This window comes from Chlamydotis macqueenii, chromosome 5 (assembly GCF_036417535.1).
Source record: "Chlamydotis macqueenii isolate bChlMac1 chromosome 5, bChlMac1.mat, whole genome shotgun sequence".
Taxonomy (NCBI): Eukaryota; Metazoa; Chordata; class Aves; order Otidiformes; family Otididae; genus Chlamydotis; species Chlamydotis macqueenii.
The window spans coordinates 27,443,650-27,461,453 of record NC_141560.1 but is presented as its reverse complement, the minus strand read 5'-3'; the positions used below and the strand labels follow the sequence as shown (position 1 = coordinate 27,461,453).

Here is a 17,804-nt window from a genome sequence, read left to right as displayed (position 1 = left end):
TTTAAAGTTAGTTACATTAAAGTTCTGCTGGTGTGTTATGTGAAATTAAGGATTAAAATGAGATGACTTCAAGGAGGAGAATCAGATTTATAAAAACAATAAAAGAAGTAGCTAAGGGGAAGTTAAAGCTATCAGTATTCTTAGAGAAAGTATTCAGTACATACTTGGAGAAAGTATTCAGCCTTTTTACTTTGAAAATTTTTAGACTACTTTACGCATATACTTTTCTGGTGAAGATTTTGGACCTCTCCACTTAGTTCCTTCAAAGAGAAATAGATTTTGAACTAGTAGCATAGGTCACAAATAAAATGACACACAGAACGTAAAGTTTGTATTTAATTGGGCAGTGGAGATATATTCAAAAAATAGCAGCTGAACTATGCTGCTGATAGTGTCACTACCATGACATCAATGGTTGACTAAGAATATTATGAGACATGGAGCTAAGAAGAATAAATAGAACTGCTTTTTGTTGACTGCTTTTCTTTTTTTCACCCAGAGTCCCTTAAGTGAAATATTGACCTATCTTCTAGCATTGCAGTACACTCCACAGTCGTCCTGCTGATTCAAAATGTATGTTAGGCTGTAAAGAGAGGTGCTGAGTAAGGAAGTTTCGGTCTGGCAGTAACAGAGGATGTAAGGAAAAATTATTGTAATGATGACAAGCTTGGTATATAATCATGAACAGAATGGTAGATGATCGTGACTGAAATGTAGGACTTAATAAACATTTTTGTTACTTCAATTTCTTTCTAGATTTTTAATTGCTTTTAAATGAACAAGTAACAGTTACCACAACAGCAATTTTTCCTCTTGCTTTGGTCTGGACATTGTGACCATTTTTTTGGTTGTGAAGCCATTAATCAATCTCTGGAAGTCCTCAGGCTTGATGAAGTTGATTTACATATTCTGGTCTAAAATGTGTAGTGGCCCTGGCAAAAAAAAAAAAAAAAAAAAAAAAAAAAAAAAGTGGAACAAGAAAATCTATCGATATTCTCTTTATGAAAGAAAGATTTTACAGTAGCATTAATTTAACTGTGTCTCGTTCACCAAGTATGCCTATATTGTTTGTATGGCTTTACTGTTTTGTGCTTCAGATGGTGAGTATCTAGTATTTACACTCTTTTCCATGTTCTGTTTATTACTGTTAAATATTTTTCAAGGTGAGTTGCTTGAGAACAAGAAAAATTTAGCTTCTGTTACCCTTTATTGCAAGTGAAGGACAGGCTTTCCTACTGCATGTGGTCTGCATGTGATTGTAAGATGCTGTTATCAGTGAACTTGTTAATGCTTTCTGAAGTTAATGTTTTGTTGTCACTCTTCTCAGTAGTGTTTTTTAAGTATTTATTGTTGCATATGCTGTGGGTATACACAAAGCCAGAACAAAATATCATATTCTGATTTATGATTTACTTTTGTATTGAGAATGCTTTTTTAAATCACACAATTCAAATGTATTGAAATACTTAAAGGCCTTTGACAAGCTGTGAATGTGTAAAAAGTATCATCATACCTTTAGCTATAATAAAAAAAAATTAACTGTGGATAAAATATAGTATTAAATCATAAAAGTATGACAACTTTTTGGTATTCTGGAGTTGTTATCAGAAATATAGAGTACAACAAGTGACTAACCATAGGATATTTCACTAGTGTAATGTATTGATACAGGATAATTGTCAGTAATGCTAATGAATGTATACTTTATATTGCTGATTACACAAAATTGTGTTATCTCTCTTTTGAGAGTTGATGAATTAGCAGCTATAAACCTGTAAATCTAAGTATATTAACCAAAGTTCTGCTGCAGTTACTGGTCATCTTTCAGTTATGCTGGGTTGCGTGTTTCTTAGTTAGCTGTAACAACTTTCTCTGCTATCTGCAATATTACCAAAGTCTAGATAAAACCGCAAAAACAGAGCAAAGCTCTGTTTCAGAAGAATGGCTATGAACACTTTGCTTCTACTTGTCTCATGAAATGACTTGTCACCAACAGGAAAGATTTCCTTACAAGTCATGTTGTAATCATGATGAGGAATTTCATACCTCAGAGATTGTTTTACAGATCCCAGCGATGTTAGGAAACAATAGGTTTCACTCCTTTTTGCCTGAAAGAGCTCTGCTGGATTGTGTTCAGGACATGTGTGAACACCAGCCCTCTCTGTGAGTTTACCTCCTTCATCTTCTGTAGCTTTGAGAAAAAAGTATTCTTTCTGAATCTGCAAGCATTTTTTCAGCCTCATTGCTTGAGGTCCCGTTCACAATCAAAATGTTAGGACTTTAACTGAATCTCAGTATGCAAAACTAGTCTTGAAAGGCTCACTGTGAAAATGAAAGCATCCAGTGCCAGCCTCCCAGAAGAAACAGCAAAATCCTTGCTAATCCCTTGTGCTAAATAATCATATCAGCCTGTTTTTTACTGTAGGGCTAGCCAGCAGCTGTGTGTCTCATTACATGTTCTCTTTATGTTGCTTGTGTTGTCCTCTCTGCTATCCAGACGCTTCTCAGCAGTAGCCATGCATTTATCCATTTTGTTTGTTTTGGCAGGCAGGCCTATCACTTTGCTTTCAGAAGTTGTCATAACATTCTTCTATCTTTGTATTTTTCTTAAGTTTTTTTCTGCTTAAGGTGTCCTACCCTCTACATGAGGGATGGAATTGCCAGAAAGCTTTGAGTTGGATGAGGGCAATGTTGGTAATTGCACATGTCAAAGGCAGCTGATTTTAGGTTTAAGCATTTCGGCTTTTCAGTTACATATCTGAAAGCTTTTAGGTGGCTGCTAATTGAAAGCCATATAGTCAATCCTCTTGAGAAGTGTGCTTCTATTTGGGCAGCTAGTCACATCGATCCCTTTAAAACACTTCAGTGAAGCTAAAAATAAATTTTATTACAGAGGTAAAATCTTCAGATTCAACCACTACTTAATATTTGAAAAGTCTTATTAATATACCAAAATCATACAGACCTTTCCCAGTATTACTGAAGCTGAGCAATACATTATTTCCAAATGTATGTTTTTGTTTTGATTTTGCAGAGGTTTTGTTTACTTTCTTAAACATTTCTTTGTGGGGTGTCTTTGTCTTCTTTGTATGAATCATTTTAAGCTTATGCAAAGCCGGTTAATTTCTTGATTGTAAAAAAACATTTTTGTCCTACTTTTCAGTGCATTTGAGCGCATTTGAAAAGATGCCTGAAATATAAATTTATATATTTGCTATTACCTAGGTCTCTGAATTGGTGAGAAAGAAACTGGTTTTACAATAGTATTTGAAGATTTATAATTAGTTACTCCATTTTATTTTCACATTTATTCTCACACTGTTAAAACACTGATATTAATATTGCTTTCAGATAGTTATGATCTTTAGTATCAAAGTTTCCTTTAAAAGCATGTCACTTCCACAGAGAGAGCAAATATTACTGATTCAGGTTGTTTATTCAAAAAGTATTTCTCATCCCTGATGTCTCTGCAGAGTTTTTTGCTTTCACCTACCTAGTTAGCTGTTTTAGTTTGTTATAATCTCTAGTTTAAAGTAGCTTTTATTGCACATAAAAGGAGTTTTCGGAGAACACATTACACAACAAAAAATTGAAGAACTGCCACTTAAGCAACTGATAGCTCAATTGAGAGTATGGTATTTACCAGGACAAACAGAGAGTGTGTACTATGAGGAACACCTGCAATCCCATGATTATAATATCTGAATAAAGAGATTAAAAAACTGTGGCATCTATACAGTGATCCATGATAACTGTTTTCTCGAATAATGTGATGATATTTAAAAATGGACCAGAAGTATTCCTGTCCTTTTGTGCAGTAAATACCAACTTAACGTTTAGGCAATAGTCTTGTTTGCATATGGATTTTAAGAAAATCCATTGAAGATTATTTGAAAACCAGCTCATTAGAATGACAGATTGTTTACCAAATTTTGTTTTCTTGTCAGCTAATATTGGTTACGTTCAATTAAACAAGGTTACACTTTCTAAAAACATACCTCTGTCTGCAGCTGAGTGCCTTGTATATATCTGAGAATCAGATTCCTAATTTCTAGATCTAGTTGGAAGATCAGGCTGTCAATGTTTCTTTCTAACATTCTCCTTTTCATAAACCTTCACTAGTTTACATGGCTGAAAACTCAGGTGTATCTACCTCCATTCTACTATATATATTTTTGAGTACCGACACTGCGGATTATTAACTAGGGGTGGGAGAAAGGCTTTAAACAAAAGCAATTATCAGCTGCCTGTCATGGTGTGTTGTGTCAGATGTTTGACAAGCTGTCTCTTGGCCACGGGCCATCTGGTTGTAATGGAACTGACTGCTCTTCTGAGGAGCCAGCAAAACACGTGGCCGCGGGAAGCAATAGCTCCGTATAATTTGGTCGAGTCAGTAAAGCAAAGGGTTTGGGTGTAGTAATCCCAGTTCTGACATTATCTTGTCGGTTGATTAAGCTTCCTAAACTTTCTGTGCTAATTTTTCATCCAATAAACCAAGAAAGTCCTATTTACTAATTTCATTTAAGTGCTGGAAAAAGTAATTAGTCAATCAAAAGCTACAACATGACTAAACACTGTGTATAGTTAAAGAACAGTTATTGAGAAGAATCACATAATAAAATTAGCTTTTCCATTTCTCCAGTATTTGAGAGTATTGATATTTTCCTTTGCTTTTGACTGTAACACACTGACATGCGAACTGTATGAAGTTCACTGTACTGTGCCAGTTTCTCGTGTTTCTACAACTCTGCAGTCGGGTGTGTGTGTGAGCAAGCATATTAACCTTGCGCACTACTCGTCAGCTTACATGCTTAGTTTATACATCACTTATTAGACTTATAGACATGAAATTAAAAAATTGAATGAATAATGTGACTTCCATGTAAAACACAAGTCACTTTTTTATATATGACAGGCAGTTAGGAAAAAAAAACCCACTCAGCTTAGTTGAATGCATTTTTGCTTAATATCAGACCCAGTACAGCCTCATGAATAAATGTTTGACTCCGAGTTACTGGGTTTATGCTCTGATTATAAATGACTGCAAAGAATGGATCAGAGATGAGGTAAGATTGGCAGCTTATAGATACAGGAAACTGTGAAGATGACCCAGTTATGGGGCGTCAGCAGCTCCTACCCACAGATCAGCAGTCTGTCAGCAATCCCCTGTTAGGAGAGCTATGGTAGTCCAGTGGCACAGCCAGGACAGGAACTCTGCTTCAATGACCTGTGAATCACGTACAGCTCGAGAAAATCAAGTTTTCCTTTCCCTTCTTCTCCTTGCACATTTTTTTATAATGAGTGTCATTGATTAGGGAACTCTGTGTGTGCTGAGCTCTTTGAGAAGTAGATCAAGCTTGTCTTGATCTTTAAAATGTCATCACTGAAAGGAAGTGTAAGAATATGTAGAGAATGGACTTTGGTGGGTGGGTATCATAGGGCTACCCAGTGCTATTGAATAGCTGCACATGTAAGGATTGTTAACACAAAGAGTAGAAACAGTCGAACTTTATTGTCTGAATTTTCTGAATGTCTTTCTGTGCGTTTACAGTTCCTTTAACTGTTCAGATGGAACTAAATGGAAGCCTGTTTTGCTGCATTTTGAAGTGTTTAGAAATAGAAAGGGAAAGGAATGGTAGGAGGAAACTACGTCATGTATACAGCATATTGTCTGCCTTAATGCTGCAGGTTCCAACTGGCTCATAGTGACAAGGAGGAAAAAAATTATTCATTTGTATTTTGATGCATTTCTTTTTGTGGTTTCTGACAAAGCAAGACATCATTGCACTGCTGCTGCTGCTGCAAAAAAAAAGGTGTTTATATTTAAGTGTTTCTCTTACTAATAGAATATAACTTTTTAAAGATACATATTTTTCTGAGGCCTAAGCTCTACAAAAGCACTTCTCTTTCTTGAAATCCCAGTAGTACTAAGCTGCTGGGCATTGTATAAATAATCATTTAAACACATTTGTTGATACTTTGCCAGAACTTTGAAGAAAAGTATTTTCTTTCATATGTTAGAAAGCCTTAATTCAAAATTGTAAATTAATGGAAAAATCCTTCTGGTAATTAGTATGTAGGAACTAATTTATTTCTTTAAAAATTATTATTTTAGAAGAAAAACGATAAAATCTATTTATATAAATATAAGTGCTTCCAAACATCTGCAGTTCAAAGTACATCATTCACAGTGACACCAAAGGTTGGTTTGTGTTTTGACTGGATGACTTTGGTATTATTTTTGTCTGCAAAGGAAAGAGCTGTGCAGCATCCAAGTGGCGCAAGATGTTTGCCTCTCCAGAAATCCTGATGAATTTGGGACAAGGGGCAGACTGTTTAAAAAAAAAAAAATATTGAGGGGAGAAGGAGAGAAGGGCTGTTGAATTGAGAACACTTGCATTTCATTTGGCATCTTTGAGCTGGGAGCTACTCTGAAGAGCAATTATAAACAAAGTAAAAAATGGTGAACAAAATAATAAAGCGAGAGAAGAGTCAGTTGAATTGTTTTTGTTTGCTTCACTTGGTTGTTTATTGCATTCACATTTCCACAAGTGATGACTTAAAAAATGTAACAGGTGAAAAAGTAGCCATGTTTCTTCATCTTTCTCATGTTTGTTGTCTAGAATAATTGTTTCTACTTCAGTTGTTCATTGTGGTGAATATGTGTTACCTATTTTCAAAATGTATCTGCAATTCATCACTACCAAAAGTATTATGCTATGTAGTAGTAGGATCTTGGTATCCTATAAGCTCATCTTTTAATGGTATGTGTGCATTTTCCATGAAGATACGTGTCTCATTTACTTTGCTGGTCAGCATTTTGTGTAAAATGCATAGAGGAAAAAATGCATGTTGGAAAATAGTTCGTCTGCCATTCAGATGAACTACTTTCCCATAATTTGGAGGACATTTTCCCAAATTATTCAGTAGGATCTAGGTAATTTTTATTCCTCACTAGTTTAATAATTGAGATCCCAGTTCAGCAAAGTCTTCATGCATAAAAGTCTACAGAATGTGATAGAGTACTCACTGTTTAAAGTGAAGGCCTTGATATGCAATCAAGAAGTAATTATGCACCAGCTGACCCATGGTAAGTGACTATACACTCTTGATTTTTGTCTGACTTGAATAAAATATGTTGCTTCAATGACAGAATGAAGCTATTTGTGAGAGGCTGTGGTTATGTACAAGATCTATTATTAAACTATAGAGACCACATAAGACTGACTGGGTGGGATCAGACCAGACCAAAGATCCACCTACCTCACCACCCTGACCCCACTCAGCCAATAGTCCAGGTTTCAGGAATAGTACAAGAGCAGGGCAAGCACTTTATGGTACCTCTATCTACATACTGTCCCTTTTTTCAGCAATCTTTTCAGGGAAGTCTTGTGTGTTTATGCCAGTGCTGATTTGTAATATTATAAGCATTGCAGGTTTTGACAAGAACTGTAGATGAACAAATATATTTTCATAAAATACTATATTTTGTATCTACTAATTGGATGAGACAATCAAGTGTAATTCAGAATTCAGTAAACAACTTTGTGCACAATTTGGCCTCATCTTAGTCCTAATACATTTGTTTCATTAGATTTTCATCCTCCTATATGCATTAACAGAGACAAATCAATTCCTTTTTTTTCCCCTAGCATATTGCCATAAGTTCAGGAGGGGCTGGTTTGGACTCCTTTCAGTGAAAGATGATGGAAAACATTGTGCTATATAATAATATTAAAAGCATGTAGAGATGTAACAGGATTAAATAGCTTGCATTTGTAGTAGGGAATTGTTACAATTTTCTGTTATATTCAGCTGTGATTGTTGCTTCCTCAGCCAAGGAGTGGCATGGTACCCTTTCTCTGGGTCAAATCTGTGCTGAAATACAAAATGAGTAATGCACCTGACGTTCCTGTTTAGATCAGTGAGGAGACTTCAGCATAGCAAAACATGTATGTCTGTCTGAAGGCACATGAAGAGTCTGATTGACCTGAGTAGCGCAGAGTTAAATATGCTTCTGCGTGAGGCCTCTGGGGATAGACATCTTCATATAAACAAACTGCACGGGGATCAAGTGGTTGAGAGCAGGGCGTTGCTCTGCTTGATGTTAATGCTTTGCTCTATTCCATCTTGTCCCTACTAATGTTATTTCTCTCATGGCTTGCAGATTTTTTTTTACTTTTGTGTAATGTCTGCCTTTTACTTTCAGAACACCTCACTGAATAGTCTTGTCAAGTAACAATCGAAAAATAACTCATAAATTTGTGTAGACATGACAGGCACCATAACACTGTTGTAACATGTTACAGGTACAAACTGAAGAAGAAAATGCTGAAAAGCTGCAAGCATGTTAAAGATGATTTGTTTATACAAGTGCTAAAGTTATGTTTGATATGTTAATGCAACCTCATTTTCTAGTAAAGGCCAAACACTATTAAGTGGTTATCTGCGTTGATTCTTCTATCTTCTGAAATACTCTATTCATTCTAAACTGTCTTTACTTCTTTTGTGTACCTGGACCTAGGACCATCTTTTGACAGTCTCCTCCTGGGTGAGCCTCAAGGACTTTTCTCAGTCATATTCTCTTGGTCCACTTCTTAACCTCTCCATCAGTGTCCCCTTTAGCAGATTCTCCTTGCGATTTGTCTTGATTTTTCCTGTGGTGTTCTCAACTCTCCCACCTGCATAGTCACTGCAAGGGGTCAGCACCCATTGCAGGTTGAACCGGTGCCTCTCACAAACATCCTTATTCTGCTGAATCATGTTAGCTGATGCTCATTTAAAAAAGGCTCATCAGTAGCCTAATGGTTTAAATGGGAGATGGGAGGGGATAACAGATGTACTTAGTGTCTTTCCTTTCTTCCCTGTCTGAATCTCTTGTTATCCTTTTGATATGTTACCTGGTTTGCTTTTCATTTTGTGCCTTAGGTGCCTGTGATATACCCTCTGCTGGGTACAGGAGTATTTCTTTGGAAAGACTGAGTACATTTAGATGAGCGCTGCTGGGTTGCACTGTGGAAATAGGGTTAAAGAGAAGACTGAGTGCCTGTTTCTGGGAATGGATGATGTTGTAGTGAAAACTGTACAGTTGGGCACTGGTAGTTGCTCAAGGAACACTTAGAGTAGGCTTAAAGAGGTTCACTGTCTGACAAGTATGTTAACAGCTGAAAGAGGCTAGCTGACGTAGGAGACTTTTTGAGGGAAATATATTCAGAGAGGAGAACAAATGTGAGGATTTAAAAGAAACCCCACCTTTTTGTGGTTGGGGCTTTTTTTTTTTAATCATCTTCATTACAACCCTTCTGGCTGGAGAACTCTGAATGCACAGAGTAGACCACGTGATGAAGCTAATTCTTGGTGAATTATTTGTATGAGACCTTCATAAAATGACATGTTACTATTTGTGAGGCTTTAATATCTTTAGTATTCTGATCAAGGGACATTCTCTTTGACATCCAGCTACACTGCTTTCATATTCCTTGATGTACTGAAGTAAAGTATCTGAGGTAAAGAAGTAGTTTCCGCAATTAACAGTCCGTCTTTCATAAAGTGATAAATTCATGGGAACTTCCATTTAAGTGCACAGTCACAGCTCAGATCAGATGTTTAGGCAACCTGTGTTGCACAAAATATTTTGTCTTTGACTTTAAGAAGATTCTATTTGAATGTTTCCCAAGTATGAAGTTTGGGATAACAGGATTTAGACATTCTTATTTATAATATTTAAAATTAAACACTTCCTTTAGCTTTCAGCTTTCTTAAAAGGACACATCTAATATTTCCTTTTTGCCGGTACTGAATTGGACGATGCCTTCTCTTCACTGTACTCCAAAAAGTATTTTTATGTATGTTTTTAGAAGGAAATCCAGTTTCTTACTTGCAGCTGTTGGCATTTTAGAGCCCTGGAGAGAACCAATAAAAACACATGTTCTTTTAAGGAACATCTATTTTTACTGGACCTTGCTAACAACCAATGACATAGAATTCAAAAAATGTTGGCTCAAATGAATAGAAGGGCTACATTGTTTTAAATTCTATTTTTAAAACTTTTTTTTACAGCACGATTACACAGAAATTTCATATGCTCTTGTTCTTGTGAAAAAGAGTGCTTTCTTTTAGAATGCTATTTTAATGTTTTAGAAGTAGTTCAGTTATCAAAGTGTTGTAGAGTATAACATTTTATTAAGACATACACAATGTTTCAATTTATAAGTATTATTATAATACTTTCACAAACAGGATACGTACAGATTTTCCTTCCTAGACAGTAAGAAAGAAATACATTTTGACTGGTAATTCAGAACATCTTCTGTTAATATATTGTTTCCAACATATTAAGACATTTAGATGCAAAAGTCAAATTAGATCACCATTTCTTTCAGTGGTACCCTCAAAATGGATTCAAGCAGAATGCTGATTGGATATCCTCAGTTTTCTTCAGATATCAACATTCTTAGTCAAAATTACATTAAAGATGAATAACAAAATACTACCAAGATTTAAATAAATGTAATCATGTCAAGATTGACTTGATGGGGAGGTCCATCCATTTAATGTTACTTGTGTTGTGTCTTTATCATACAAACTCTGTACGCTGCATGATACTAGAGTCCCACTGCTACTGTTGATTTTACTGTCCTTTCTTCACAGGAGTAAAGTGGAGAGCAGAATAAGATTGCACTCATACCCTTAGTTGTGCAACCTGCCCTGTACATCAAGATCTTTTTCTGTATGATCCTGTAGCTAGATTTACTCTTAGTATATTTTCACTTCTCTTTTGGAGTCAAGAGAATAGCATGAATATCAATTCATGTTTTAAACATAGGTTGAGATTTTGGCCTTTTTAATAATATTTACTGTAAGAAACCTGTGCTGTTGTCAAATTGGGAATTTCAAAGCGCTGTTTTGAAGAAGAGTGTTAGCAAAGCAGAAAAGTGAGGGACCTGCCTATATTACATGATGAAATGTGTAAATAATGCCTGAAGTAGTAGATTGATTTTATTTTTTTAAATTATATTTAGATCACATATGCTAGAGAAAAAATACTGCTAGAGGAAAAAACTACATAACCTGAGTTTAGTTCTTCAGTAGTTTTATTAGCACCTTCATGTCTGCAGAGACATAATTTTAGTGCTGGACATGGAAAAAAGAATTACAGCTCTGAGTCTGTGATTTGTGATTTTCTTGTATGTGTGAGAAACACAGACATTAAATGTCGTAAGTCTGTAAAAATATTTGCAATCAAATGTATCTTAACATTTTTTCTATATTCCCCTATTTTATGGGAAAGTGTCTTTTTCTCTTTTTCTTGCAATAAAAATGAAACTGTGCATTAAAGAACTTTACAACAGACACTGAGAGAATGCACTAGGCCAGAGAGATTTACTGCCTTTATCATAAGTAATCCTATTAGAAATAAGCCCAGATTTCTATTAGAAGTAATCAAATACAACAACAGATATGTGAATTGATTTTTTAAATAGTACTGTTGGACACCTACAATTATTTAAAACTTATTCAAATATAGGATTGGATTATTTTGGTTTATATACTATACTGGATACCTGATGTGCACGACATTGTTAAGGACTTATTTTGTGTTTAAGAAGTGTATGTATTGGAATGTCTTTAACATTTCTATCTCTACATCCCTTAGTACTCTTTATTTTAATTAGACCTCAATTATAATTTTTGCAGTCTTACAGTTGTTTCACAGTTTTTCTTTTTTTTAGAGTGGACATGAGCCATGCTTAATTGTGCCATGTACTGAATTGCTCAGGAAGAGGTTGATGGGAAGCTCAGTTCTGTGTCTTCCACAGTCTAAAAGACAGCACAAGAGACTGATGTTTCCAGATGTTTCGTTTGAGACAGCAATGCTTATGTGGGCATTATATCACAATCCTCATTCCTTTCTTGCTAGTGTTTTCAGAAAGTATTTGTTAAAATACTTTTCATCAATTAATTGTCTTTTGTTCCAACAGAGTCTATCAGCTTAGATTTTCAGTGGTGACATCCAAACTTCTTACTTGTAATATACTGTTTTAAAATATTCCTATTAATACCATGTTTTGTGTACTTTGTCTGCTTTGTTTTGGGTTGTGTTTTTTTTTTAAACAGGGTTTTTTTCATAAGACAGTAAACTGCTTGCTGAGAAATAATGACTCTTTCAAACCAGGATAAGCGGGCAAGAACTTTTAGTTTCCATTAAAAACAATGAAATATAATTTAGCTCACAATTTGCAGAACTTTATTCTTTAAAATAGATGTTAAACTGATAGCAGTAAGTATATGTGTGTATGCACACAGTAGCAAACATTATTTTTTTCATTCTTTGTCATTATGTTAAATATTTAAACAACAAAATCTTGAAACTTCATTTCTTTCAAGATGTATGTGTTTGGGAATTAGAGTATTAGCATGAAAAATCAAGTATAAAAATGACATGTATATTTTCTAATAAAAGACTGGATCCTGGATTTGGGAGCAGAGAGTCTTTCATTTGCTTGCTTTTCTAAAAGCATATATTGCTTCCTTTATAGCCACTTACTTAAAATGTAAAAGCCAAAATCTAACCTTATATTGGCATAACTAGGAGCAGAAATTCAACCTGACATTTTTAACACTTTTAAAAATATTTTGCAAAATGTATTTATCTGATACTAAACTTAGCTTTTTTTTTTGGCATACAATTGGAGCTGGAAGAAGCTTAATAATGATGCACATTTAAAAAACGTAGCTCTTGTACTGGTCTGGGATTGTAACTTGCTTTTGTCTGATTATTTCACTAGTGCAGAAATGGTGATGGGGTTATTTACGTTAATTCGTTTGGCTTGTTGGAAAAAAATATGCTCACACTCCTCTACTTAATGGGATTCTTTCCTCGTTGCAGTGCAAACGGCTGGAGCAGGAGCTTCATCATCTGAAAGAGCAGAACCAGACTTCAGCAAACAACACGAGACATCTGACTGCTGAAAACAATCAAGAACGTGCTCTGAAGGTAAATCTCCATTTCTTCTTGCAGGCAAATTAAGGTTGTAAGCCCCTGGTGCCAGCTTTCTGGGCTGCATATATCAGTTGTGTACATTTCGGCAGAAGTGAGCTATGGTGTTTGCCAACAACCCCTTCTTTAAACACAGATACAGCACCCTTCTGTTATGGTTTTATTTTATTTTGTGTATGAAAACAGCAAGAAAAAAATAACATACCCTCCAAATTATTGAGCTGGTAGTTAACACTAAATTCTTGAGGTGTGTCCTTTCAATATTACATTTTATAACATGAAGAAAACTGCAACTATTTGCCTCACGGTACCTTTGCAAAACTAATATTTTAAAGCATGGCTGTTTGATCTGCTCCCAGCAGTGTGTGCTATATTAATAACATTGTTGACCTATACTACTAGTGACCACATAGTTGATACTACTATTTGCGAAAGGGTAGCTAGTTGGAATTGGGAGGAGGAATAATAAGTCTTGTCAATAAGAATAAAAATGAGCAGAGAGGCGGGAGAGGGTCAGAGAAAGGACAGCGTAAAGTGACAGGTTATTGCTGCTTTGAGAAAGTGAAATTGTAACGTCAGTGGAATTGATAGCTACATAACCAGCAATCTCACTGCTAGCCAGAATAAGAGACTATGCCAGGTAAGACATGCAAGCATCATGCACACCTATTCAACCACTATATTCTTTAAAAATCTCATTTATGGGTAGTGGAAAGACAATATAAATACAGAAGCTACTCAGTGGATACTGTGTTGTCATTTTAAAACTGTTTGATTTAGGCAGTAAGATCCAAACTTATCTCATTTATAGGCAGATTTTTCTCTGCCTCCTTTTTCAATTTTTTTTTTTATATTCAGGAAGCATCATTATTCATGCAACAGCTTGACCAATGCAAAGTATAGGAATTAAGGTAAATCCTGGTGTAGTTTGACATTTGTCATTAAAAAACAGTGTAATGTATAAATGGAGAGAGGCTGTGTGCCACACAAATGCTTTATGTTGCATGAGTTTATAATTGCCATCAGTATCTATGGTGAATATTACAAAATCAGGTGTGCAATACTGAAAGCAATCCATCCTCAGATGACTAGAAATAGAGATTGTAAACATTTAGGGCTGTTTCTGACCACAATAATAGTATAGGTTTGAATCTGGTATCAATAAAAGTGCTCGCCGAGCGTGCTGCTTATTAAACATAGTATTGTTTTTCATTAATTGCATACTGACTTGTTTTTTTCTGTGTCACTGAAAATATTATGCAGAGTCTTTCTGTTAAAAACAGAAATGTTTTATTGAAACTACACTTTTTACATTTAATATTGGTTGATATAATGCTTACAGAATAATTATATTTTCAGAGCAAGAAGTGACTTAATAGTTCAGAGTGTTACTAGGATTTCATTCTAAGCCTGATATTGCTCTCCCAGCACCTAATCTTTAAAGAATTTAATTTCTGACTATCACAGGCATTTTTGATTTTTCAAAGTTAGAGGTTAATTGATCGTAGTCTTTAGAGATGAGAGTCTGGGGAGGGAAAAAAAGGGAACGCTTTTCAATTTTGGTCAAGTTTAACTTTTTTAATATTGTACCTCCGTAGAGTTTGTCTCAGTTCATATTACTGTTGTCTACAGTGAGGACAGGTCCATCAGAGTATTTTTAAAAAAACTAATGAGTTAAGTAGAATTATTGACCTTGAAAACTTCAAAATGCCCATATGAAATATTGGCAGTAGTAGTTAGCTTTGATATACAGCATGCAAACAATCATCCTGACCTAAGCACCAGCACCCATGTAAATGAAAAACTTATCACCCGTTTTTAGTGTAGCTACAGCCTAGAAAATAGGGACTAGCTGGTAGGGATGAAAGTCATGTCAGTGATTCCTTTAGAAATGGATTTGACTGGTGCTCTGGACCTGGCTGTAGCTGGCTAGGGTGCTCCTGGTGCCATCAGCAGCAGAGCTCCCTGACCGAGAAACATCCAACCGGAGCCTCCTGACAGGTAAGGAGCACTGTAGAGTCTTGGCACACACCTCCCCCTTGAAACCCTCTTGTTCTTAGCTGCCACCTCCTTGCCCAGTAGCTATCATAAGTGCTACACACAGAGTGCATGTACAGACCCGAGAATCCCCTCCTGTCTCCTCTCCGCTCCAGATCACCTTCTGGTCATCTGACTGTTTTCAGAGAAATAGGATAGGCCATTTGTCTCTGTGGCACAGGGTTAAATATCAACACAACTGTTTTTATTTTCACTATGATCCAGAGAACTACTTTTACTTTAACCACCTCCACATGCAAACTAGGAACTGTGCTATGTACAATTAATTCAGATGTAAACACTTGTCCTGCAGCAGGAGTCCAGGTATTCCTTCTGTGTTTGTTTGGGACAAAGTCTGTTAAGAAAGGGTTTTTTTTTAAAAAAAAAATAAATCTATTTTCCCTGCTCTCTTAAACTTAATTAATGTTCTCTGATTCAGTCTGGCAGAACATGTATTTTGGTCATAGGTGGCAGATAAGGAATTTGATCTGCTTTAGATTTTCTTCAGGGAATAATGGAAGTGTAAACATCAGATGTAGTGCAAGGATGCTTGCAATCTTAACTGGATAAAAATACAGTAATCAGGATCAGCTGGATTAAGGATGGCATAAAAGTTTGCGATAAAAGATGAGGTCATTGCTTCTATGGAGTCCTGAAATACACCTAACAACAAACCCAACAGGTTGTTTTTTCTTTCTTGCTTCTTCAAATAATCTCACAATAGTGAGTTGCTCAGAAGGAAAAAAGTGTAAAACCAATCCACAAGAAACCGATTTCATTCCACTGACGGTATGGTCTAACAGGTAAGATAAGCTGCAAGCTTTCAGCTTTCTTTTTAGTTAACCTAGCTCACAGGGCCACTGCCACCCTTCTTTGAGGCAGTAGCAGCCCATAGGCTCCTGAGTGAGGTAAAGCAGTAGAGAGACGGCTTGTAACTGTAGCAGAGGTGTGGTGGCCAGATCTGGGATCTAGGAATCACAAAGATGTAAGCACTCTTGCATACCTTTTGTTTTTACACAGCTTTAGATCATACCTGAGGATCATGTAAGAAATAAAACATGTGACACATAAAACATGCTGTATAGACCTATACTGTCCCATTTCATCTTACTGTACATTGTTGCATCTGCACATGTTTGGTTAGATAGCTCTTCTTAACTAATATCTGTCATACATATTAATAGTACATGATTCTAAATTTCCGTATTTAATGTATTTATGGCATTCCTTGTAGTAATGGGACCATTCAGTCCCATAATGCCAAACTGGTACTCCTGTTTTCCATAATTTTCTCATTGGTCAGAAGGGATTGTATTAGTTGCAAATGACAATTTCTAACCTCCAGACAATGCCCACAACTGCACAGAGGTCATTCAGAGAAGCATGTGTGCCCCTGTTTCCATAGTTAAAGTAAAATAATCCTCCTCTTTGAGAAACCATTAAAAAAATCTCTTATAATATTTCAGATTGAATTATAGCTAAATCTTTTAGGGATAATTGCTTCCTAAGGGCCTATACATTTGCACTCTTAGTACATTTTTATAAGATAAGATCTGCAAAGTGCTTTGCAGTTCTAATGTGTCAGGGTCTACACATAAGATTATTCATTTATGCTTGGCCTTCATAATTAAGATTTGGTCTCTACTGATTCTGATAAATGTATTCCCACAATGCACTGAAATATCTGATTCAATTAAACATGGAAAAGTTGAAGAATTGCTATTTTTTCTTTTTTTTTCATTAATACTCAAATATTGTTGTGGATCATTTTGTTGTTGTTGGCTCTGTAGTGTGCAGTTTTGAAATGTAGAGTTTTCCTAAAGAAAAATAAAGATTTTGCCAGTGTGAATTTACTCTTTACTCTCTTGAAGAAGAATAGGAAATCTTGTGAAACAAATAACTTAGTGGGAAAATTCACAGAAAATGTTTAACTGGATTTGAATGAAATGTAGAGAGAGATTACTTTTTCCCACAGGCCTTATTTATTTTGTAATTTTTAATTAGGTGATACATTTTTCTTAAAGCAGCTATCAATTTGCTTTGAAGATCAAAGAGACATACTAATTTTACTTCCAAGTCAAACTCTTAAAATGGAGGAGAGGCTGTTTCATGATGATACACAAATCAGGTGCCCTTTAGTGACTAAATTAGTTTAGTCCAGCCAGGTATGATGTCATTAGAGCTTGTAAAGGTTATTAATCTCCTTCAGAGCTGTTAAGATGTTAATCTATGGTTACGATTGGCTTGTTTTATTATGTTTTTCTGATTAATCACTCTTTTTAGTTGTGATTTTCTGTATAATTCATCCTACATGCTTCCGTAGTTTTATTAAGATTATAAATTTAGCGTCAGAGGCAAGAAAGTGACCTGAAGGAGCTGTCAGAAATTTGTCTACAGTAGCATCATAAAACAATTGTAGCTGATGATGTCTGCTTTCTGCTGACACATAGGAGTTGTGTGAAGGGCAGCAAATCCATGAGGCATAGCAGTTCAGCAGTTGTTCCAGTGATGATGTCTGTCAAAAAACCACTCTAGAAGACTTAATTTAAGCACTTCCTAGTGCTTGTCATAAATTGTGTTAAACTCTGGTTTGATTTCCAGAATTTCTGAGATTCTTAGAATAGAAACGATTTTTCCATGTCTGCTTGACAATACCAACCACAAAATCAAATCCAGCTGACAAGTCAATGTATCATCCACGAAGACCATGATCGCAGGAGAATCGGATGTCATAAGGGCTTAAAAAAATAAATAAAAACTTTAACGT

The 17,804-nt window shown here is 35.5% G+C and overlaps 1 protein-coding gene across 1 annotated transcript in view; it reads left to right on the top strand.

Annotated features, from left to right (window-relative positions):
• Positions 1-17,804, top strand: part of MIPOL1 (mirror-image polydactyly 1) — a 198,703-nt gene that overhangs the window by 79,519 nt on the left and 101,380 nt on the right. Inside the window, exon 9 of the mRNA XM_086748888.1 lies at positions 12,890-12,997. Coding sequence (XP_086605014.1) covers positions 12,890-12,997 — 108 coding nt within the window. The remainder of the gene's footprint in view (positions 1-12,889; positions 12,998-17,804) is intronic.